Source organism: Panulirus ornatus, chromosome 5 (assembly GCF_036320965.1).
Source record: "Panulirus ornatus isolate Po-2019 chromosome 5, ASM3632096v1, whole genome shotgun sequence".
NCBI classification, from domain to species: Eukaryota; Metazoa; Arthropoda; class Malacostraca; order Decapoda; family Palinuridae; genus Panulirus; species Panulirus ornatus.
The window spans coordinates 9,402,512-9,429,056 of NC_092228.1; the positions used below are offsets into that span (position 1 = coordinate 9,402,512).

The 26,545-nt window shown below is 48.5% G+C and overlaps 2 protein-coding genes across 2 annotated transcripts in view; one reads left to right on the forward strand and one right to left on the reverse strand.

Moving 5' to 3' along the window:
• Plod (procollagen lysyl hydroxylase) overlaps window positions 1–26,545 on the reverse strand; it is a 230,558-nt gene that overhangs the window by 60,052 nt on the left and 143,961 nt on the right. The gene's annotated exons all lie outside the window — the stretch shown is intronic.
• LOC139748234 (immunoglobulin superfamily member 10-like) overlaps window positions 1–26,545 on the forward strand; it is a 118,675-nt gene that overhangs the window by 32,993 nt on the left and 59,137 nt on the right. Inside the window, exon 4 of the mRNA XM_071661102.1 lies at window positions 14,314–14,463. Coding sequence (XP_071517203.1) covers window positions 14,314–14,463 — 150 coding nt within the window. The remainder of the gene's footprint in view (window positions 1–14,313; window positions 14,464–26,545) is intronic.

The following is a 26,545-nucleotide window of genomic DNA, read 5'->3' on the forward strand; positions in this document are numbered from 1 at the left end:
TGGGGGGTAAAAAATTTCTTAAAAAGGGTTAAAAAAAAATTTTGGGGGAGGTTTTGTTTTTTTTTAAAAAGGGGGGTTTCCCCCAAAGGGGAAAAAGGGGGGGGGGGGTTTGGGAGTGTTTTTCTTTGGGGGGGGGGGGTTTTTTTGGGGGGGGGGTTTTTTGGGGGGGGGGTTTTTTTTTGGGGGTCTTTTTTTTCCGGGGGGAAAAAACCCTTTAAAATTAAGATATTTTAAATTAAAAAAACCACCAAATTTTTTAATTTATTTAAAGGAAAAATTTTTTTTAAATTTTTAAAAATTTTTTTTCCCCCCTTTTTTTTTTTTACCGGGGGGGGGGGGTTGGGTGGGGGGAAAAACCCCAACCAAAGGGGGGAAAAAAAGATTAATTGGGAATTTTTTTTAATTTTTTTTAAAAAATGGTTTCCAAATTTTTAAGGAAAAAATATAAAAAAAAATTTGGGGGGGGGTTTTTTAAGCCCCTTATAAGGGAATTTTAAAAATTTGAAAATTAAAAAATGAAGGGTCAATTTAAAAAAAATTGAAAAGTTTTTTTTAATTTTTTAAAGCTTTAAACTTGGGGGCAGGGCAGGGGTTTTTAGGGGCTTTTGATAACCCCGGTTTGATTTTTAAAAAGGGGGGAAAAAATTTTAAGGGGGGGAAAGGGACCTTTTTTTTCCGTTTTTTGTTTTTATTCACACACAAGGGGTCGAACGATCGTGGTCACGGGTCGCATCGTCGTGGTGAGAGGGGTCTCGCGCCGTCGCTTCACAGGGAGTGCATGAAGGTGACCGGTAGCGGGCAACAAAGGGCCAGGAGGGAGCTGGTAAAGGTCAAGGCACCGATGTTAGCGTTGTGTGAGGGGGGGGGGGTGATGATGGATGGATGGATGGATGGATGGATCGGTCGGTCGGTCGGTAGAGGCCGGGCCCGGCTGTGGCCTCACCCACACACCCGGTGTTCACTCTTAAGACGTGACCTTTCCCCACCATCACAAACACACACACACCGACACACCCTCCTCCCTCAACCTCCCTACCTTGTAGGGAGGAGAAAACAGAATATCTAAATGCTCGTCGATCGGACTTCATCCTTAAGACATCATATCTTGAGTGAAATGATCTCTTGTTGAAGAGTGGTGGTCTGGCACGTGCCCTTTAAGTTCTCCAACCTACCTTCTGCTGCTGATATAAAGCACGAATACTATTCAGCTTGGCAGACTCTCTTTATCCAGCAGCGTGCGCGTCCTGATGACGTGGGCTCCTCCACCATATTCCCGACAGCCGACACAACACCTCCATAACAAGGATGGCTCACTATTCCACGCTAGAATTTACCATCAAAGCAACAACCGCTTCATTTCTTCAATGGTATTATCATCGAATACCTTACGTAAACCTTAAAACAATTTGGAGAGGGCCGTCTCGACTTCCAGAGATTAATCTGGAGCCAAACTGCACTTGTCCTCCTCCTACGATCAGCCAGACTATTTAAGACTGTAGCCCGAAGGCGAGCGCACGCAGCGCATCCCGGTTAATTAGGTGAACTCTGAGGATGTATAACACCCGTGGGTTCTGGAGTTTCCTTTACCAGGCGGTCTGGAAAATTTCTTATACCTGCAGGAGGTGAGCTGGAAGTCTGCGTTCACACATTTTTCTTTCAACGTCTTAATGGGACTTCCTTGATTTTATGAGTACAACTTTACAGCCTTTCCACATGCCCCCGTCATGCCCATGAGAAAGATTTTGCAGTGTAGATTGAGGGCCAGGCCGCCAAGAATTTTCCAAGAGTAAATCATGATATTAACTGATTAACTAACTCAGTGACCTTAGTCGTTCCCAGTACTTAAAAAAAAAATTGACTTTTGAGCAACTATTTAATCCTGGTGTAGAATGGACTGGCATACGGTGAATGGCCCCCTCGACAACAGATAAGACGGGGACGAACTCGGTCGCCAGCACAGCAACATGAGGGATCACTGCTCAGATAGTAATGTAGTCATTTGAGACGTGAGTGTGTGTGTGTGTGTGTGTGTGTGTGTGTGTGTGTGTGTAGAGGGGATGTATTTATTTGTGCATACTGCGAGCACTACACGTCGATGAGCCTCCTCATCTCTGTACGTCTCATTTACCATCCGAGAATATTGTGAACTTCTTTTCGTTCTCTGCACCGACGCCTTTCCATTAGCTTGTTCCTCTCAACCAATAACATGTTATCATGAAAGTATTTGCTCCGCTTTTCTGACTGCGCTTACTCAATATCTACTATGCTGTCTGGCTGATCCAGTCCTCTCTATCCCCAACATCCGTTAATATATATATATATATATATATATATATATATATATATATATATATATATATATATATATATATTATATAAAGTTTCCAAGTGCACTTTCGTGTAATAATCACATCATATATATCCTATACATTATTCCATTGTCGGGCAGTTCGTTCTCCATAACATCGATTTTCCTAAATTTATAAGTACTACTGTATCCTGTGACCATATTGTGACATTTGGCGAAATGTCGCAGTTACTGATCATGTATACCACAAAAATGTCACTGCCAATTCTTCGATAAATCATAAAAATTAATTGAAATTCAACGGAAACTATCGATTTCACGCGTGGCTTCTAAGATACAGAGAATGGGTACAAAAAAGACCAATGATTCACGAGAAAAATAAGTGTTGTGACGGAGAGCCAGGTGGAGCAGTGGAGTGGTGTTGGACGGTAGAGGTATGACGCGTCTGACTGGTAGGGCTCCTGCCTCCACCTGATCCCCCACCCTCGCTCCGGCCCGGCCCAGATTATCCCCCATCGTGGCACACTCTAGCGTCTATGATCTGAGTAGGAAACTCCGAATTGCTAACTAATTAATTAATGACGTGTAAAGTGAGCTGTAGGAGCCAGTTTGTGACGGGTCAACAGTGAAGAGCCCCCCCGCTTCTGTCTTCATTAACGAGGTATTCACTGACGGCCAAACTTCTGTGTTTTTGATCCGAGTCTCATATGTAATTCACTGCTGCCGCGGCCCCGGGGTCAGGGGTACCTCGAGGCTCTGCAGGGGTTCAGAACCAGACCTGGCAGGGTTCGGGTTGCTACAGCAGAGGCAGGAGGAGTCCTGACCTGAAGAATAGCTGAGGTAGAAGGTTAGAACTTCTTGTTGGCAGCAACACCCACGTTAATGGAAGCCAGTCTTGTGGAGGTAAACGTCTCATTTTACAAGAGACGCACCTCACCATCACACACACACAACTGTTTGTTTACCTTCACCAGTATTTACTCCTATTACAGTAAAATCAAACACAAGAAAAAAAAAAGGTCTCATTTCCAGTAATAAAAACCTGATGTAAGATGTAATGTGGAGTGATGCAGGCTGCCTGGTCTTCTTGTGGTGTTGACATTGAGTCAATAGCACTCGAGTTAGGCGGGGCAGCTTGTACTGTCTGTGGGGTGTGAGGCGGGGCAGCTTGTACTGTCTGTGAGGTGTGAGGCGGGGCACTTGTACTGTCTGTGGGGTGTGAGGCGGGGCACTTGTACTGTCTGTGGGGTGTGAGGCGGGGCACTTGTACTGTCTGTGGGGTGTGAGGCGGGGCAGCTTGTACTGTCTGTGGGGTGTGAGGCGGGGCAGCTTGTACTGTCTGTGGGGTGTGAGGCGGGGCAGCTTGTACTGTCTGTGGGGTGTGAGGCGGGGCAGCTTGTACTGTCTGTGGGGTGTGAGGCGGGGCAGCCTGTACTGTCTGTGGGGTGTGAGGCGGGGCAGCCTGTACTGTCTGTGGGGGGAGGGTGAGACTTGAGTATGGTCATCTCGTTAAGTGGTCTAAGTATTGTGGGACCTTCACGTTGCAGGGTCACAAGACACCGCCCAGGCCCACAAACGTTCCCTGGTGTAACTTGTGACTGGGCACGTAAACGTCTTGGTCTTCACTACAGCGTAGCATTACGCATGCTGGTACAACGCAACCTACCGTAACGTTTCAGCGAAAAATAGAATGAATATACTGATGTTGAGACGACACAAAAACCTGCATGACAACCAAATAACCTTTCCTGACCACGACGGTAAAATCCTTGGGTATGTTGGCCTATAGTCTTATATCTGACCCTTAGGGGCTACGTCATCATAAGCAAATTACCGACGCGCGTGCTCAAGGGTCGTTCGAATTTATACCGTTGTGTTCAAGGGACGCAACGTCGCGCTAAAGGGTTCAAGAAGCCGTGTGACCATCGGGAGAACGAAATGTGTGCCCCTGACGTATCTATGCCTGGAAACGCTACCAAGCACTATAAAAATAAATGGTGCACGAGGGTGAACAGTCCATCATACGTCCGGCAACGTTTCTCCCGGCGGATGTTGCCGGACGGTGAACACATTTCGTACAAGAGTCTCCGAAGTAATATTATTCTTCTATCTTATGGGCTCACATCAGCAGCATTTTCGCTTTTTATGTATGAGAAAGTAAAAACTTGCCCATGTAATTCCGTACAGCTACCGTAATATTCTCGGTAAGGACAGGATAAATACAAGGGAAAACATTTGTGGGAAGGAAACAGGTGAATGGATGGCGGACATCAGGGAGGGAAGCGACCATGAATGAAGGGGAGATAAGGCTTGGGGAGCTGTTAATGGTGGGCGGGGCAGGACGAGTTCCTCCCCCTCTCTCTCTCTCCTATCTACTGATGCCCACAGTTCAAATGAACCTCGACAACGCATACAGGTCCTCATCCTGAACGTCTTGATGTACTGGGTAAGAGGAGGAGGTGTCCACGAGATGCCATTCTCACACACCTGCTGCTGCTGAGCCTGGTTGGTGGAGGAAGAGTTGTATCATCCAGCCTGAACGAGTCTCCTGCTCTGTTGACGGTCTCTCTCGCACCTGCCTCATGACTGTGTTGATTACTATCCAAACCTGAATCCTTTACGAAAACGAGGCTTCTTCATTCTCCACTCCTTTCATCATTATACAATCAAGTTTACATCAGGAGTTCCAGTTTTTCTCTCTCATGACGACGGCACTATTCCACTGCCCTCGAAATGTACGACGGCATTCTCTGTCCCACTGCCTCCCTCGTCAACGGCGTTGGTTCTCCTCCGAGTGCGAGTGCAATGCCTTCCCTCACAGTGACAATCTCGACCCAACCTCAACAGACACAACACAATCCGGTGTGTGTGAGAGAGAGAGAGGCTCTGGGGAACACCTGGGGTGCTCCTCTTACGCCCTGCAGGAAGGGGGTGGAGGGAAGGAGGATGTTCAAGCCTTATGGGGATCATGCATCAATCTGCTATCCTCCTCCTCTTCCTCCTGGACATAACAATACGACCCTCCAAGTACGACTGTGAGGAGATTGTACCCTCATGCTCTAGTACGACCCTTGAAGTACGACTGCACGAAGATCGCATCCTCGTGTTCAAGAGGTTAAATCTTTCTCCAGTTTCGCGTTAGGGTAAGCCTACCTTGTGTGGACTACTGATTAGTTCTGGCTACGTCCGCACTCTGGTGGTGGCGCTGGTGTGTAGCTGCGTCTCCACCCCCAAACCCCCCGACCTCGCCCCTTCCTACGGCATGACGTAAACAGAGAAAGACAAACTAAAGTTAGAGGAATGTCAACACTTTCGTGTCTTTCATATTAATTCTCTTTCTCCTGCTGGCTATGATCTTTTTTTCACCCCTCCCAGCAAAGGTGAAGTACATTCTATTTTTTCATTTCTCGAAAACAAAAAATAAATATCAAGACGGACATTTCTGTCAAAAAACAGCACCTAAAATATTCTTGCAAAACCAGTATTGTTTCTGTTTCGACCAATTTTGTTTTTTTCATAAATATTAAAAAATTCGGTCATTAGATAAACCCCTTCAGTTTCCGCCCTCCGACATTACCAAACCTTAAAAACAGCAGGAACTTTTGCGTTTGGCAGACCTACCGTGAAATCCCGAGGAAATTCCACATCACACACACGCTTACCATCAATGCGATCTGATCCCGTCAATCCGGTGTATATGCCATACCGGACCCGTGTCCACAACACCATATTGAAACACGTCTATCGGCAAGGAGGAGGGGTTAAAACTAGCCTGGTCTATACTGCTCCATGACAAACATACATATAAACGTCTCACTGTTAGGAAGGCACCAAAGATGCTGCCACAATTAAGCGAGTTGAATCACCGTGAGATGTCAGAGGCTGTGATCTAGTCCACCACGGAAGAAAGATGAGTCAGGGGTGACTTGATCAAACAGTAACAGATCCCTGGAAGTCTGTGACAGTGATCAGTATCATAATGCTTTGTGATGCATGAGTAAAACATATAAAAAATGCGAGGAGATGATTTAAAGACATGTACCTCTAATCTTACAGAGCAACAAAGACGATATATATCCGTGGCGCACTTGAAACTGTCATACATTTTCAAACCCTTAATATCAGTACATCATCCAGTTTGTAAACAGTCCCGTTGGAGTTGGAAAAGTACTTTGCCTCATTCGAAGACAAAACATCGATCCCCTACGACTTTGTATCCATCATCTCTATCACTGGTCTTATCAAGACATTTAACCTACGTAAAGTCGATCGAGACTGTCATGAACTATGATAAGTCTCACTCCCTGCATCATCACATAGTCTCTCATCCTTCTCCTTCCGTAACTCAATCAGTTCAGGTCGTCTCCCCGGCTCTTAAAAGTTGTTGTTTCTCTGTCAGGGAATCATCTCGGTGGTTCGCCGTTGTACACTCCCGGTTCTATGTCTTTTTTGGGGGGTTGCTTTTCAAGCCGAGCGACCAAAACTGACCGCGATGATCCAGGTGGGGACGTCCGACTGCTCCAGCGCACTGTAAAGTGTGAGGATTAGTGTCGTGCACTTGAAGTCGATCGCCCTGCCAATGACGCCCAAAATGTTGTTTGTCTTTTACTCCTGCTTCTACGCGATATATCTCACGTCCAGCTTTACCCTGGTGACGTCCCAGACCCTGGCAGTGAGGGTGGTGGGCAGTGTGGACGGTGGGTGCTGTGGGTGGTGGGCAGTAAGGGCGGTGTGGGTGCTGTGGGGTGGTGGGCAGTAAGGGCGGTGGGTGTGCTGTGGGGTGGTGGACAGTGGTCTCAGGAGTCGTCGCTCCGTGCTAAAGCTTCCGGACCTTCTCGTTAACCCCTTCACAAGTCCAGTCTCATTCCCCTCTCTCTCTCTCTCTCTCTCTCTCTCTCTCTCTCTCTCTCTCTCTCTCTCTCTCTCTCTCTCTCTCTCTCTCTCTCTCTCTCTCATGGCTTCCTCCTCTCTCTACTTCCTCCTCTTGAACTCACTCATCTTTACTGAATCTGTTCCTACTTCCGTGTACACACACACACGCACACACACACACACACACACACACAGCGATCACACCAGGATGTGTCTGCATGTGGTGCAGGGCCTGGAGGGGAAAGCAACGGGGAGCATCATCATCTATGGCCTTCTGCAGGAGGACATGGATGGTCTGCATCTGTGGCCTCCTGCAGGAGGACATGGACAGTCTGCGTCTGTGGTTTCCTGCAGGAGGACATGGATGGTCTGCATCTGTGGTTTCCTGCAGGAGGACATGGACAGTCTGCATCTGTGGTTTCCTGCAGGAGGACATGGATGGTCTGCATCTGTGGCTTCGTGCAGGAGGACATGGACAGTCTGCATCTGTGGTTTCCTGCAGGAGGACATGGATGGTCTGCATCTGTGGTTTCCTGCAGAAAGACATGGATGGTCTGCATCTGTGGCCTCCTGCAGGAGGACATGGACAGTCTGCATCTGTGGTTTCCTGCAAAAAGACATGGATGGTCTGCATCTGTGGCCTCCCGCAGGAGGACATGGATGGTCTGCATCTGTGGCCTCCAACAGGATGGTCTGGGAGAGCTGCATCTCTGGTCAGGTGCATGTGTGATGAGCTTCGACCCGGTCAGCCAGGCACATGGTGATGAAGGCGGCACACGGTGAAACGAGGCCACCTTGTGTCGACCCTCCCGCAGGCCACAGAGTGTCGGAATCTGCGTGTGAAAGGGACTTCAGGGGAAGTTGTTGACACTATACCCCAGCCAGCCACCACAACACCACACACACAGGGAGGGTGGTGGGCGAGGTGAATCATACACTGGTCTGAGTTCGAACTGGCTCGAACCACATCGACGAAACGTTGAACTGAATGTTTACACCAGATATGAAAACCAAACTGGACTCTACATGACCATTTTGTTCAGGCCACATGAGCACGACAGATAGGGTAGCAGGGCGGGCACCCCAAAGATCATATCAGGCGGAGGGGGAACTGAACCAAAGGGACAGGCCAGTAGACCTGGGCGTGTCCAGGCTGCACGAGACACGTAGGTTCTACTGGCCCAGCAAAACTACGGCCTCAAACAACCTGGCAGATCAGAGATGTGGTTTGTCCCTTGATCGACCTGAGGAGTCTTAAGGAACACCTCCAGAACCGACGGTCTACACGTAAGACACAAATGGAAATAATCTCTCGCCAGAATTAGAATTTGGGTAAAGTTAAATCTATCTATACTGAGTTGTGCCCCACTCAATGACCTACACTAGTGCCATACGGACGACCGCAGGCACACATACACCAGTCGCCTGACTGTATAGGTTCATTATGTTTCAGGAAAGCAGTTTCGCCAGAAAAAAAAATATATATATACATCCGAAACCCTGGGACGAACAAACTGCACACGACGAAATGCTCAAGAAACTCTTCCCTCGACGGAGATCTAGAAGCAGTGTGTACACTAACATTACACAGACCTTGACGAGAGATGGATCATAAACCCAAGTCACACTCAGACAACCCGGTATGGCCCGAGCAATGAACGAATTTTGAGCCGGAAAAATCCACTCTATGATGTATATTGTGGAGCTAAATAAGACTAGGCTGTGGAAGCATTATATAAACCCATGCCGTAGGGAACTCGTGCGAGAGTCGCAACGTCCTAATTCACTCCCATGTAAGCGGGTCAGTTTTTATGACAGTGTGAACTGAGTGGCAGGATTTATCTACAATAACCGCGTCGCCACTGTTACCGGTGACGGGTGGTGGGCGCAGAAGTGACGCCAGCGACAGCAGCGGTCGGTTAGGACCCTTGTGCAAGATGGTAAGGTCCGTGAATACGACGACATGACACTTGGGCATGGCAATGTGACACTTAAGCATATATGGGTAAGGTCAAATGACGGGACATCATACCAAAGAGGTCGTGCCATCTTACTCAAAGGGTCGTAACGTCGTACTCAAGGGTTCGTACCGTCGTACTCAAGGGCCGTAACGTCGTCCTCAAGGGTTCGTACCGTCGTAATCAAGGGTCGTAACGTCGTCCTCAAGGGTTCGTACCGTCGTACTAAAGGGTCGTAACGTCGTCCTCAAGGGTTCGTACCGTCGTACTCAAGGGTTCGTACCGTCGTCCTCAAGGGTTCGTACCGTCGTAATCAAGAGTCGTAACGTCGTCCTCAAGGGTCGTACCGTCGTAATCAAGGGTCGTAACGTCGTCCTCAAGGGTTCGTACCGTCGTACTCAAGGGTTCAGGAAACCCGGGTCCAAAACCCCTCCGCCTGCGTACAAATGTCAATCGTAATAAAATATTTCAAGTCACACAAGTCAAGTAAACTCCGAAATCTCTTGAGAGCTTCACATTAACTTATTGGACTTCATACATAATTAACCCACGTTAAAAGTGAGAGCAAACACGGAAACAGAACGAGAGGGAAAATACAAATCTGACTTTCCAAATGCTCGGGAAAACATGTTTTAACTCTCACGCAAAAATTCGATAAACCTCTAAACTGAGGGAATGAATGAAACAGGCCATTTTTCTCTCGTCACACCACCAATATAGTTGTTTAGCTGGGCGGATGCTACCCAGGGGCTGCCAGCGGCGAGAGAAACAGTTTGGTAAATCAAATGTTACAGTTAATAACCTCTGAGGACGGCGTGAAGAAGTATGAGCCTGGGCGACCTCCCCTTAGGTGGGATGCTGAAGCGCTCGTCATTACGTGTTTGCACAAGGCGTCCCATGACAGTACGAGGACACATAAACAAGGTGTGGGAATGTCCAGGTACGCGCGGACATGGACGTGGACGCCCAGGGTACAAGATCAGGTAAGATCTTCCTGTATCTCGTCTTAATATGCGAAGAAGAAGAAGAAGCAGCATGACAGTGATACACCACACATCCCAGTTCGATACTCGGTGTGAGCAGATGGCGGAGGGGGGTAAATACAATAACGAACGAAGGGTGTGCAAAACCCCGGACAGAGAGATATCTGATGGAGGCAACAGGAGCCATTATACAACACATTCACTCCGGTGCACCACACCTCATGGAAGGGCACCTATCGCACACACACACACACACACACACCAACAGCTGCGGCATATTATGGCGTGGGGCTGGAACGACCTGGCGGGGGACTGGAAAGAGAAAAAGGAAGATAGCATGGAACGTGGGGAGAGACGGATGAACACAACCAACGTAATAATACTTTGGGTAAAGTTACGGGCGTGCGGATAATAGCGAGCCAGGAGGAGCAGGTGGGGTGCAAGCCACGACCAGGTGGTGCGAGCCACGACCAGGTGGGGTGCAAGCCATGACCAGGTGGTGCGAGCCAGGAGCAGGTGGGGTGCAAGCCACGACCAGGTGGGGTGCGAGCCACGACCAGGTGGTGCGAGCCAGGAGCAGGTGGGGTGAGGAAGGAACAGGTGGTGTGAGCCAGGAGCAGGTGGGGTGAGGAAGGAACAGGTGGTGTGAGCCAGGAGCAGGTGGTGTGAGCCAGGAGCAGGTGGGGTGAGGAAGGAACAGGTGGTGTGAGGAAGGAGCAGGTGGTGTGAGCCAGGAGCAGGTGGGGTGAGGAAGGAACAGGTGGTGTGAGCCAGGAGCAGGTGGTGTGGTCCAGTAGGTGAAGGTGGTGGTGGTGGTGGTTAGCATCATGACCGGGCCAGCCGTTCTGTCAACAGCTGGACAATAATGTGGGTGAGGGGAGCAGTTTCCCTCTCCCCCAACACCCAACCCTTAATGTTATCATATTCACCTTACTGGCGGCGTACCGTCTTCTCACGTGGTACACCTAACTGGGTGCGTACCGTTTCCTCAAGGTGGTGCACCTTCGTGTGTGTGTGTGTGTGTGTGTGTGTACCGTCTTATCGGATGGTAAAACTCACCCGGCCGGTACCGTCTCCCTGGCCCAACTGGTTACACACCTTATCATCAAGTACCGTTCCGACCCCGGGGTAGTGCACGGTCTCCCTCGGTGAATACGTCAGCTCCCTATGAGGTACTCTCATCCCCTCTAGTGGTACACTCCCTCCGTTAGGCTCTTTATCTCCCCGCCACACTCTGATGACCATCTGGACCTGGCAGCGCCCGGTGGCTAGTCCTCAACGCTAACTACCCTCGCTCCAATCCCGGAGGTGGAGCTTAAAATTCCATTTATATGCAACAAGGTAATTCAGCTTTAGGTTCGCTGTCAGTCACGAGTTGGAATAACAAATTGTATGGTGACAGCGCAAAGAGGCAAAAATATAAATGCGTATTTTGGAGGCAATTCTGGCCCGACATACCAAGCTTCAGCGCTTCCAGATCTGCATCGACTGACTGGATAGACGATTGGAGGGTGACCAAACACACACATTCATAGCTCTATATACATTATATATATATACATCACATATATATATATATATATATATATATATATATATATATATATATATATACATCTATTAAAATTAATCGCCGTCTCCCGCGTTAGCGAGGTAGCGCAAGGAAACAGACGAGGAATAGCCCAACCCACCCACATACACATGCATATACATAAACGCCCACGTACGCACACATACATACACATTTCGACGTTTTTTTTTTTTTTTTTTTTTTTTTTTTTTTTTTTTTTTTTTTTTCATACTATTCGCCATTTCCCGCATTAGCGAGGTAGCGCTAAGAACAGAGGATTGGGCCTTTGAGGGAATATCCTCACCTGGCCCCCTTCTCTGTTCCTTCTTTTGGAAAAAAAAAAAAAAAAAAAAAAAAAAAAAACGAGAGGGGAGGATTTCCAGCCCCCCGCTCCCTTCCCTTTTAGTCGCCTTCTACGACACGCAGGGAATACGTGGGAAGTATACATACATATGTGTATACATACATATACATACACATTTCGACGTATACATACATATACATACACAGACATAGACATATATACACATGCACATATTCACACTTGCTGTCTTCATCCATTCCCGTCGCCACCCCGCCACACATGAAACAGCATCCACCCCCTCCATACAAGTGTATGTATGAATAATATAGAGCACTGAAGGACATGTGGAGAGAGGAGGGAAGGTTGGTGTCTTACCTTAGTGCTGACGAAGGAGACAATTGGAATCACAAACACGTACCTGCAGGGGGAGAGAAAGGGAGAGTCCATTAGTGAGGCGAGGTGGTGTGGGGTAGTGGTAAATGGAGCACACCTCAGCCTATATTCTGCCACGGTGGAGGTGATCCATCACGTGGTGGCCCGCCACACCCACATACATAAATGACCTCGCTATGAGAAGGAAACATTAATCACTGGACAATGGTCTGGGAGACATACTGCCCATCGATTCGCAAAGGGCGTAGCGCGGACACACAGTACTGACTGAACCTGCCGGCGATGGTGTTCCTCCCCGCACGCATTTACTATCAACAGTCTGGACCACAGCTTTTGGACACGACCCATCACAATGCCCAGGTAACCAAACCCTCCCTGTTATACCAGCGTACCTCCGGACTGGCTCCGGCCATATGACTCACAATGAATGACGGACACTGCTGAAGTGGCATTCAAACAAACACATTCAAGAACACACCAAGAGGAACGTCAGGGGAAAATATACAAATTTAGGCATCACAGTGGAATGTTGTCCTCCTCCGAAACCATCATATCCAAAAGCTAGGGCGGGACACAACCGAGTCAGGCTTCGGGATGGCGTCAGCCGACGACCCCCACGGTGACATGAGCTCATCATGCATGGCCGGCACACAGACTCACAGACACACACACACAAGACGCTGATGAGGCGGGTATTCACACCAATTACTTGTTTAGATCCTGCATCGTGATGTCATTTTCGTTTCCCCACCTCCTCCACCTCACCTCACCTCACTTGGCTATTCTCACCACCACCACCACACCGACGTGAGTCACCACACACCTATGGACACACAATGACGACAGATGCTGGGATAAAATGGCCAAATATCTACAACGTGAGGACATGACGTAACACAATCGGTCTACAGCCTTACAGGGTTTATTCATAACACGAAACATTATTCGTACAGTAGTTGGGGCAATCAAGACAAAACTTCGTAGACACGAAACTACACCGACACAGACAGGACCAGTTTCACGAGGTAATCTGCGGGCGTGCCACTCACCGTTTGACCTGTACATCATAATTGCTACATGGTCAGGTCATTTTCGGGCCTGCGGGTGTCACGTGGGTAGCACATCCTCGAGATGAAACCTCACCCTGAGCGACATGTAGTGAGGCACCAGCCTTCCAAACGGCCCCACTCTCTCCCTAAGCTCGGGGACCTCATTTGACAATTTCCATCAGCAAACTGGAAGATATCAGGATCAAAGTTCACTCGACGAGAGTTTATAATGGAGGGACATATTCAGCTCACAAGCTGCTGCTTTGTAGCCAGTGGCTGCTTGCAAGTCTCCCTCCCCATGGCCAAGAAAGATGAAGCTCGCTCAGGTCGTGTTGTGAGACCCCTCACAAGACTTACTGAACACAGTCACGGGGGAGCGAGTGCTTTAAGGACGGGTGCCCTGTGGTCTAGATTATTGAACCCAGACACGAGGTCACTGGTGCTCAGTTCCAGTGTGCTGTGCAACTTTCAGCCGCTGGCGGCAAACCCTCCGACGTCCAGAGTGGAAAAATGTTTTTGTCTGGATGGAAGAACGGCATAAAATCTATATAATTAAAGAGGATTCGAAACAGGAGGCAAATGTCTTGAAATAATACTGATAAATGATGGTCAAACACGATGTCCTACGCATTTATCTTATACAGTTAACCATGATAACGATCATTTACTGTGACTGATAGGGTAAAAGTACACAGCAGTACTTTGTAAACTGTCATTTCCACATGTATTCTATTGAGGTAAGCTAAACTCTGTATATCCATTAGTGTACTGTAACCTGGTCACCCAGATGGTAAACTATGATCAATAAACGTTGGGGAAGAGCATGGTGTCGCTGTGAACGACATGTAAGTGAGGTGTGTGTTTGCGTTCCTGCAGGCGGCGCGGGTGGTGCAGTCATCGCACTACGAGCTGGAGTACGTGCTGGGCCGCAAGATCATCTTCATCTGCACGGCGCGCGGCAACCCCCGACCCCGCATCACCTGGTACAAGGACGGCGTCGAACTCTACGCCCACAACTACTTCCAGGTACTGCCTCCCTTCCCCTCCGTGTACCTGGGACGTCTGTACACCCAGGGCAACACTCAGGTATATAGTTCTTACATCAGCTTCACATTCCTGGGAACTGATACCCTCGCCCAGGAATACCTTAATGTCTCCTTCCTATCTCAGTGACTCAGACTGCCACCAAGCTCCCTTGGTCATGGCTTGATTGAAATAGATGTTTACTTTCAAGTGCCTGGGTCCCTCTACGGCAGGGCTAATTCACTTGGCCGCCCGCGGGCCAAGTCTGGCCCTTGAGTGGTTTTTCATTGGCCCTTTGACATAATCAGAATTGAAATACGTGACTGAAATTTATTCATTTCTTAAAGCACTTACAAAATTTTACATAAATAGATTTTTATCATCAACTGTATTAATCAGCTGAATGAAACGTGATCAACTGTAATGTCTCGTTTCGTTCTATGTATGAGTGTTTCGAGAGAAAAAAAAATGTATGGCCCTTTAATCAGAGTTTCATACTCCGGCCCCAACTCCTCATGTCACTGAATAGCCCTGCTTTCTATACTGATAGTGAACTGATCGCATGTGGGACCCAGACATTTATCTCCCCCTACGCTTTTTACAGTAGATTTGCTTTTCAATGTATTTCATGTACACATTCTACATAGTGCTATTCCACCATGGATTATCTTTACGTACAGATTAGGGACCTTAGATTAGTTTCTACCTTTCTGTCACAATGTATCTCGTCTCTGTGTTCTAACATATTCAGGTTTTGAGCTTCCAATTTGCCACTGTATCTGACCAGTTGTACCTAAACGATACACTTTCCTTTGTTTTCTCTGATATTGAAGTGATCACTCCAAGATCTTCCTCGTGTTACGATCTGTATTGTTTACGTCTTATGAATGCCTTCTTCCGTCCTTCCGTCGTGGTAATGAAGAACTTTCTCCCTTGTGAACAATTTGGTGTTAAAAGTTTCGGTAACGCATCAGAGGAGCTGATCCATACGATACAGCAGGGGTTTAATATTGTCTCAGTCAACGAGGCTGCTGGTATCCTCCGTCAAGAGTGGTATGTTCGCTGTACCGTCTGCTGCTGTCACACTCAACGACTACGAGGAACACCACGGGAGAAGGACAGTACTGGCCCTGGGGGGACACACCTTTCAAAATGTGGTGACAGGGACTCTCGTGCCATGGACTTCTACTATCCCTTGGGGTTCGTCCTTCTGCGTACCAAAGATCCGTACCTTCATATACAACAACAATAATAAAAATGATGATAATAATAATAATAATACTAATAATAATAATAATAATAATAATAATAATAATAATAACATCTGCCTGTTTCCCATGTATCTCGAATGACGACCTAAGCTCAGACGTTGGCTTGTACACACACACACACACACACACACATGCACACACACACACGTGACACTCACCTCACCCTAAATCGTAATACCAACAGGAAATTGGAATCATAATGGTGACAACACACCTACCACCTGACACCTGCCATTCCCCCCTCCTCACCTCCCCCCCTTCCCTGCCACTGTATGACAACAGCCCCGGTAGAGGAAGGGTCTCGACCCGCTTTGAACAGCACTATCAGTCATAGCCCCCACAAACCACGTCTGCGATAAATCACTCATCAATACACCGGGAAACGCGCTCTGCGGAGAGAGACAATGATGGAACACCGGATACATCATCGGTGCTGAGGCTGACGCGCACGCAAACACGGCCTTGCCTAAGCAAGGACTACCACACCCTCCTCATCCCGAAGGCTACTACGGAGACACACTCTATACACCATAAGTCAAACATACAACGACTCGATCCTGGTCCGGATGAACGACGGATCAACCAAGGAGACCAATGACTCTACTGCCCGGGACTCCCACGAGGGGTCGGGTGTGGACGGGTGTACGTACGGGCCACAGCCAGGTGTGTCGTGATGACATACTACGTGACGCCCTTTGCTTCCCTTCGCTCGTTGTGACTAGAATAGTCCTGACATGACTCTACACACACACACATACACACGTGTGTGTGTGTGTGATCAGTGGTGTGCCGAAGGGGTCTGTCCTGGGACCAGTGCCTTCTTGGTCGACGTGAATGTCTCGCCACAAGACCTGGACTCCTTTCTGAACGTATTTGCGGATGATGCCGAGGTCATGACGTACAAAAGCAAGGGAGACGGCATCACTCTATGAAAGGAGGACCCAGCTGAGCTCCGAAGTCGGTCTGGTACATGGGTGATGATGAAATTCATCTTCAGTGAAATATCATCTTGAGTGAAATAAAGGGGATGGGATGCGGTGAAAGATGGACTTAATATAAATATTATCAAGCAGGATGTTACGATATACTTTGATAACATGAGAATGGTGGATGAATGAAAGAAACCGCGATTTGAAATTGCCAAGGTAGAGAACACAGGAAAGTTTAAAACGTTGTATTGATAGTGGAGGAATGTACTGAGATCGGGACCCCACGAGTGTATAAGTCTAACCCCGAAAAGTTCAAATAGGTAATAGGTAGGTAATTATAGACATTCACTCATATATATATATATATATATATATATATATATATATATATATATATATATATATATATATATATACTTTCATACTAGTTTGTCGCAAACAAAACCAATAATCACAAGTCCGCAGGTGGTGTCCACAATCCAGTTAGCAGAACTCTGGTAGTTCGTGCGTTGAGGAAGCACCAGTAGCCGCCTAGCCGCTGTGTCACAGGCAAGAGCCACCCAGCCTTAACCTGGCGTAATGATATTTCATCAGGTTTGTCGGTCAACAGGACCGCTAACACAATCGCCTGCAGCTCGACCGCACGTAATTCTGGCAGAGGGGGATAAAAAAAATATATCCCGACCCCCTGTGAAAATCATCTCTTGCAGCCTACGAAATTTATATCCCAGGACTACCAGTTCAAAAAGCCAGTACCGTTGCGTAGAGTAAGGAAGAAGGAACCTCCTCAGCACCGCGGTATAAAACCCTGGGGCATGATGGCTTGAAGTCTACGTAGATCGAAGGCTGGGAACCATCATACCAGAGGGTCGTACTGTCGCACTCAAGGGTCGTGCTGTCGCTCTCAAGGGTCGTACCATCGCGCTCAAGGGTCGTGCCGTCATGCATAAGGGGTTACAGTTGCTCTGGAAGTGGTTTTGCAGACGTCACACTACTGCTCAGCGGGGAGCACTCCACTTGGACTAGACGCGCACACACACACGTCGCTCTCAAACTTCAGCTGATTAACCCTGACGGTCCTCGAGATGTCTTCTTTCTCCGGATCAGAGACACTGGCTGGTCCCCACCTGACGGAGAGGCATCAAGAGGGTGATGATCGGAACTTCGGCGGCGATGGTCGGGCATTACACATATAAGTCATCAGCCTCCGGGCGGCTTACCTGACCAACGGGGAACCTCGTCCTCTAGAATATGAAGGTGGTCGTTTCCACAACACAGGGCACCACGTTTGAACTAATTCCTGCTCCGGGCGAAGGCGAGATCCAGAGGGAACGCCGCTCTACGCCAGGGGAAGGAGACGGGATATATTCCTTTCCATAAAGTTCACGTCTTCATACCACGTTATTATACCTGTGTATAATGTCTATCACTGCCTTGGGTACAGTCGCATCGCGTCTTCCCTGGGAATAGCGTCCTAACACGGGTGTACAATAACATCAACTTTACAGGTACAGTAACGTGCTAAGTGTGTGAGGGAATACAGATCATAAGCGAAGCAGAACAGGCGTTCAACGAGAAGGTATTACCGTCTCTTCACCACAGCAGAGACATGGTTCAACGACTGGTTTGATTATGGATGCCTAGTTCATGAGTGTATATGGAAGTCTGTCATCCTTCGATCCAAACCTGACACCAGGCCCAGTCCTGGCCATGTGTGTGTGCAAAGGGTGTTCAGGGTGTTGTACGGCCCCAGCTGGCTCGGCACTACCATAACTCAGGTTTCCACCCTCATGGTATATGTCCTCACCCGTTCCACACGGGTCCCTCCATCCACCACCAGAACACAAAGTCAACAGCCACACCCTTGCCAACCCATAACAAAATGATTCGGAATATATTATATATAAACATTTTTTTTTTTCACAGAACCATCAGTCATCACTTACTAAGTATTCCCCTCTTCACCCCAGCAGTTACCGTCTCTAATTCCATCCCGCCCAGCGTGGAAAATGATTTTCGAAATGATAACAAGAGTCGGGGATACGAGAGACGGAAGGGTAGAGGCAGGTCCGACTGAATTCTGCAGTCGAGCATGGCTAGGCTGGGAGCGGAGGGAGGGAGGGAGGGAAAAAAAAAGGTTGCAGCAGCAGCGGTAGCAACAGGAAGTTGGGCCAGTGAGCAGGAAACGCCTCACACAGTTCCACTTACGAAGCACTATCCGGGAGGATACCCTACCCAAACACACACACACACACACACTAGGATATTCACCATTTGCCACACCCACACCAGCGGTGTACCCAACACTCCAACCTATTACAACTACACCTACTAAACTAAGGTCTCTCTCATTCAGCCGCATACCTTACAAAGTGTAGCTGTACCGCACAAACCTTACGGTATGCATATCATTAACACCAAACATTTCAAAGCCTTCACACTGCACGCTTAACACCGTCTTCCACCTTAATGTTGCTAGGCAGAAACATCACACAATACACTGTCAGTACACCTACGTTACTCTGTGTATACACCCGTGCAACACAACTTGCACTGCAGCATCCAGTATACTTTAAAAAAAACCCTGGCACCTTAATACACCTGCATCCAGTACAACTCACAGGTATATATCACAAATCACATCAAAACATCCTCCTCCCCCTGAGCAGGGCAGTGACGGCCGCTTTCATCTCTATCACTTCAATCATTCTTTTTTGTTTTTCGCGTCTTGTCATTCCCGTGACGGGAGCAACACCCCCTCGTGTTTACATGACGTGTGCTGGTTCTGGGCGAACAGTGGTTCTTGGTGTCTGTCACTATGTCCCTCGCTGGTAATCACCCTGATGGATCAATTTGCACCAACACCAACCACTCCTTTACCGATGACCCGAACGAGTCTGGGCGGTTCAACCTATACACTTGTCTGACACGGTCCATTTGCAGCTGTTAAGGAAGTACAGGTATTTCATGGTGGTTGAGTCAAAGACCCAGGTCATCATAACCCACAGGGTTGTACCCGCTGCGTTCAAAGGGTCGTTCGTACCGGGCGAGATCATGAGACAAAACATTAGCCTGGAGTTGGAAAGAATCAGACGTACGTAAAGACTAAACTTACCCCTTCGGCAAGACACTGATGGTAAGCGATAGCTCTCTTAACTTTTCTACACGAACTTATTTTGGTTCCATACGGCAACAACACTGGAATAGCCGTTCCCCCTCACGACATTTAAAGGGCAGATGGCAGTAGCTGCAGCAGGGGGTGGGGTGAGGCCATATGATCCCCGACGGCTCCTGTAGGTGAAAACATACGACACAAAACCTGGCCACAGCATTAACGATTCAGGGTCGACAACCAACCAACCAACCATCGAACCAAGTGGTGACAGTGGCTCCGGTGGCCGTCTCTATGCAGGGGGAGCACTGGACACTGTCCTGAGCCATGAAGTAGACGAGGCAGAACTACGTGGCGTCACTGACGTGGAGAGATATAGTCACGGTCACTTAGTCCTTCTCACATCTATCTCCTCGAGCTTTTGACAAGTAGATATGCAGTATATATTAGACACCGGTCTGAACCACGGTGGAGTAAAACATATAAACAGCCAGTGTTGCTTATGCCATCAGACAGAACACCCCATAGTGTTCCTTGGCCATCCACACACCAGCAGGAGGTGGGCCACGCGAGGCTGAAGGTGGGCCAAAGTGTGGCCGCCCTGGCAGCAGCAGCAGCGTCCTCCTCACCCTTCACATCCTGACTCATGTTAGCTGGACTGCCCTCATGATCACCTCACCTTCCTGAGGGGTTATCATCGTTCCATACTGAATAACGGGTCGTTCGTGGTTAATTATTCCTCCCCCTCCCCTCCCCACCCGGGAGCACGACGGTACGACCCTTGACTGTGACGACGAGGTGACCTTCATCATCACCATGACCTTTAAGGCTCTCACTTTATCACGACCTTTAAGGGTGTCAGTCAGGCCACGGAGAGGGCCATCGCACGAGGAGCGTAGGTGCTCAAGGGTCGTACCGACGTCCTCAAGGGTTTCCTACCACGTGAACTTCGCTAATATACAGGTAAATCAATACACCAATATATATATATATATATATATATATATATATATATATATATATATATATATATATATATATATGTACAGAGAAGGGGGCCAGATGAGGATATTCCCTCTAAGGCCCAGTCCTCTGTTCTTAACGCTACCTCGCTAACGCGGGAAATGGCGAATAGTATGAAAGAAAGATATATATATATATATATATATATATATATATATATATATATATATATAGTCCTGAAGATATAAGTCTGCCTCCACTAGGGCCGTGTGTCTGCCGGGCTGCCCTCGCAAGACCTGGCCAATATTGCCTCCCTTAGCGTTTACCCACAGCTCCGTCGAAGGTGGCCCCCGAGAGAAGGACGACTTACAAAGACAAAAAAAACTCACTCCCCGTCCAAAAACCTGCCACAATCTACAACCAACAACAAAAAAGTCTAGCCCAAGCATAACCATATTATCCAGCAAATTAGTTTACCGAGTCTGAATGCTTTAATATATGAAACACACGAAGGGAATTAAAGGTGGAACACCTGAGGCCCGTCTGTGCCAATCCTCGGCAACTCTCCGCTTCCATTCATGAACGCATTTTTCCCTGACATTTCATCCAGCTTTACCTCACATCTTGGCCTCCCTACTGCCAGACGTATGCTACACTGCAGCAGCAGAGACCCCTTCCAGGGCACGCCGAGAAAAAGCAAATGTAATTGGCCTGCGTCGTCAAATCAGCAAGAGAAGGTGTGTGTGTGTGTGTGTGTGTGTGTGAGGTGACGGAACAAGGATTTCAAGGTCATGATTTTTTGGGGGTGGGGCAATATTCGGCATGTCGTGTTCATCTCTCCTTCCCTCCGTGCACGTGCAGTGAAGGCACAACCTGTTTACCTTCATGCTCCTGCCGCCACCACAACCAGCCATACAACATCACGTCGCAATGACACATACATCATCAGAATACAATATTCCTACAGGATATACCTACATCACAATACAATATCCCTGCAGGATATACCTACATCACCATACAACATCCCTGCAGGATATACCTACATCACCATACAACATCCCTGCAGGATATACCTACATCACAATACAATATCCCTGCAGGATATACCTACATCACCATACATCCCTGCAGGATATACCTACATCACCACACAATATCCCTGCAGGATATACCTACATCACCATACAACATCCCTGCAGGATATACTTACACCACCATACAACATCCCTGCAGGATATACTTACACCACCATACAACATCCCTGCAGGATATACCTACATCACCACACAACATCCCTGCAGGATATACTTACACCACCATACAACATCCCTGCAGGATATACTTACACCACCATACAACATCCCTGCAGGATATACTTACACCATCATACAACATCCCTACAGGACATACTTACATCACCATTCAACATCTTCGCCAGTTAAAGACAACCATGACAGTAAGCCATAAGATCGTGACAAAAAGAAGATGATAACTATTGTTTCATAACTACATCTTCGACGTGTAGACCATCTACATCTGTCCGGGAGAATCTCCCGTGTACGTCATAACTGACGGTATGGAGTAAACAAGGGAAACACAGGATGATTTCCGACCCATTACCCTCGCCCTAACAATGGGCGTCTGATGTCAGATCTAATTAAAATAAACAGCAATATGACTTGATTAAAAGTAATTGAACGCGATGATGTGAATTTTATGATCTGACTTCATACGGGAGCGCTTGGACACACAAACACACACACACACACACATATGTAGACATACACACAACACACATTTAAGTTAGTACATGTATACAGACAAACAAAAACTAACCAAGCGCATAAATATTCATATCAGATGACAAAGAAAAGTGGGTTGATTATATATATATATATATATATATATATATATATATATATATATATATATATATATATATATATATATATATATATAAAGCCCAGGACAGTTTCAGTAAAGAATCCCGGTGTTACCCAGGACCAGGTCTCTTCCAGGGGCTCGTGCAGCTACAAGGCTGCGCTACACTCAGTCGCAGGGGCAGACGGACTCCTTTGAATCGAAAAAATGCTTGATGAGACTGTACTCTCTTTCGTAAAATGACGAAGATACGGCCTCGCCGGAGAGATTTTCACTCGGGTTGTAACCTCAAGCCAGTGAAAGTCCTTGAATACTATATATATATATATATATATATATATATATATATATATATATATACACACACACACACACACACACTGGTAAAAGAGTAGGCTGTATGTATAACAAGGAGGAATATTTTCGCGTCGGGTCACGCTTTTAAAATAGCCTTGGAAGGAAAGGTCACACCACAGCAAGAGAGAGGCCAGAGCGGTAACACTGGGCCGCCACATTACTCCGGCCTTCCCACACTCTCCTCCCACACCCTCCACACATTCATCTCTCGAGCACGGAGGTACGACCCTTGGTGGCGGCAGTATGACCATGAGCACGACCCCTGGACATGATAGTATGACTATGGATACGACCTCTAGACATGTCAGTATGACCATGGGTACGACCCCTTGACCCCTGGACATGAAAGTATGACCATGGATACGACCCCCTGGACATGTCAGTATGACCATGGATACGACCCCCTGGACATGTCAATATGACCATGGATACGACCCCCTGGACATGAAAGTATGACCATGGATACGACCCCCTGGACATGTCAGTATGACCATGATACGACCCCCTGGCCATGTCAGTATGACCATGGATACGACCCCTGGACATGTCAGTATGACCATGATACGACCCCCTGGACATGTCAGTATGACCATGGATACGACCCCTGGACATGTCAGTATGACCATGATACGACCCCCTGGACATGTCAGTATGACCATGGATACGACCCCCTGGACATGTCAATATGACCATGGATACGACCCCCTGGACATGTCAGTATGACCATGATACGACCCCCTGGACATGTCAGTATGACCATGGATACGACCCCTGGACATGTCAGTATGACCATGATACGACCCCCTGGACATGTCAGTATGACCATGGATACGACCCCCTGGACATGTCAATATGACCATGGATACGACCCCCTGGACATGTCAGCATGACCATGGATACGACCCCCTGGACATGTCAATATGACCATGGATACGACCCCCTGGACATGTCGATATGACTATGGGTGCGACTGAACGTGCCGTTTAGAGACACGTCAGTCCACCAAAGTCATCTTTCTGATCGCGGAAAAGTTACCCCAGACGATAACAACGCATCAAGAGGGACGTAACTGGTTCGCGCTAGCAGTGGGATAATTCGTGGGGTCCAGACATGGAGGGGACCATGGTCCAGGTGGGGGTAATTCTGGGTCGGTGATAGCTACAGATACGTTCACTGTCGTCTGGCAAACAACGGAGTAGATCGCGAGCCTTCAAGGTGACGCTAACGGTCGGTCGGTCGTCAAAGTTAAGTGCTGTGGCTGTAGACACGTGTGGTTGGCTGATCCCGGCTGACTCTTCCCTCTCTCCGCAGGTGCACGAGTGGGAGATCGGCCTGCACAAGCTGAAGAGCAAGATGGAGATCGACCCAGCTACCCTGATGGACGTGGGCTACTACGAGTGCCAGGCTAACAACAAGCACGCCGTCGACCACCGAGGCTTCCGCACCCAGTACACCGCCGGCATGTAGTGCCCAACGCACCCACCCACCCCGAAGCCCTCAACCTGTACTACCACAAGCGCCGGTTGTCCCCACCCACACCACTGCTGGGGATACCTGTAGTCATCTCCACAAGGCGGGCAGTCGCCTCTTCTTCGTAAGGAACTGTACAAACACATGCGTAGAGTGACCTGTACACACTAGGCCAGTAGACGTGTCTGTGCATCGCTCATGTTATCCTGTATTTATCACAAGTACCGAGACTCCCGTTAGTGTCTTAAGAGGTGGAACGAGGGAGGCAAAGGCGAGCCCCAGACCAACACAGTGCTCAGGAGAGTCACGTCCTCCGTTGACATCGTACACCGCGCCAGCTTCCCTCACCCCACCTCATCCCAGTCGTCATTCTCACGTACTCGAACAATTCTACCCCTTTGTCGTCCTCACGAGGTCACCCAGTTATCCCATCCACCAGGGAGGAGAGCATGACGGAGGGCAGGCCGGGGTACAATAGCGGAGTGTCCCAGCGCTAGGTTACGGTGTGTAAGGCCCCTCCCCTCTCCCCTCCCCCACTACTCACAGGTGTTGATTGGGAGCGTGGGACAAGTGCCATCCTATCCCTGTCCATCAAGGGCGGCCACGCTCGGCCTCCCCGCCCTGTTCCTCACGCATCAATATCCTCCTCAAAGCCATACAATATAAAGTTTCCAGGCGGGCATCGAGACACCAATCTCGACGGCGGCCGGCGCCACACCATCCTCGGCCCTCCGTCACCAGTGCCCAAGATCGATGGTTCCACGACCCGGCGCTCATCAACGTCCCAGCACCCCAGGAATCACATGAAAGGAATTTAGTTTAACAGAAGCGCGCGAGAGAGGGGGAAAATGCGCCAGCCTTAGTACGTATCTGGACCCCAAGCTTTGAGAAAATATTTCCATCCTCTTCTGAGAGGCGATGCTCGACATATATATCGACGGTGTGAATGGCACGTCTTGCACGCCGGGATGTTTGGAGTTGGTGCGTCGAACTGTCCAACCCAACTGCCAACCACCCGTTGTTTTACCACACCCTCCACGGCCGTCTCGGTGGCCTACCACCACCACCACCACCACAGTTCAACACGTATATCTATCGTACCCAACGAGGCACAGTTTCCTCACTCTTCACGAGGACATTCTCAAGATAAATAATAAGATGAAGACCGCACACATGATAGCGACCTCCGGATGCGCGTGAGAGGCAAAGGTGAGGGGCCAGTGTGTGTGTGTGTGTGTGTGTGTGTGTGTGTGTGTGTGTGTGTGTGGTTAGGGTTGCGGGATGTCATCTCGGGGCGCCCTGGGTCATGGGGTCTGGGTCGTTCTCACGGCAATCACACCCCTCGTCTGTCAACACAACCATCCACCCCTTACATCCTCCTACCCCTCCCGTACACCCTCCCATCCACTGCCGCATGACTTGACGACCTCTTGAGTATACGACCGCTACGACTCTTTTGAGTACGACCTGCTGTACCTGGGTATGATGGTCTGGCCTTTGATACCCGGCCATTAAGGGAGAGGTTAAGAAAAAGAAAAAGAGGTCAGTCATCATCATACCCAGGGGTCGTATCGTTGTGCTGCCATCATCATACCCAGGGGTCGTATCGTTGTGCTGCCATCATCATACCCAGGGGTCGTATCGTTGTGCTGAAGGGTTTAAGAAAGGGAGAAGGGGACCTGCATCTTTACTGTGAAAATAAATGTGGCGTCACATCCGACACTACTCTCCACACTACCTGCGTCACACCCGACACTGTCCACTACACCCAGTGCGTCACATCGGACACTACTCTCCACACTACCTGCGTCACACCCGACATTGTCCACTACACCTACTGCGTCACACCCGACACTGTCCACTACACCTGCGTCACACCCGACACTGTCCACTACACCTACTGCGTCACACCCAACACCACCCTCTACACTACCTGCGTTACATCCGACACTGTCCACTACACCTACTGCGTCACACCCGACACTGTCCACTACACCTACTGCGTCACACCCGACACTGTCCACTACACCTACTGCGTCACACCCGACACTGTCCACTACACCTACTGCGTCACACCCGACACTGTCCACTACACCTAC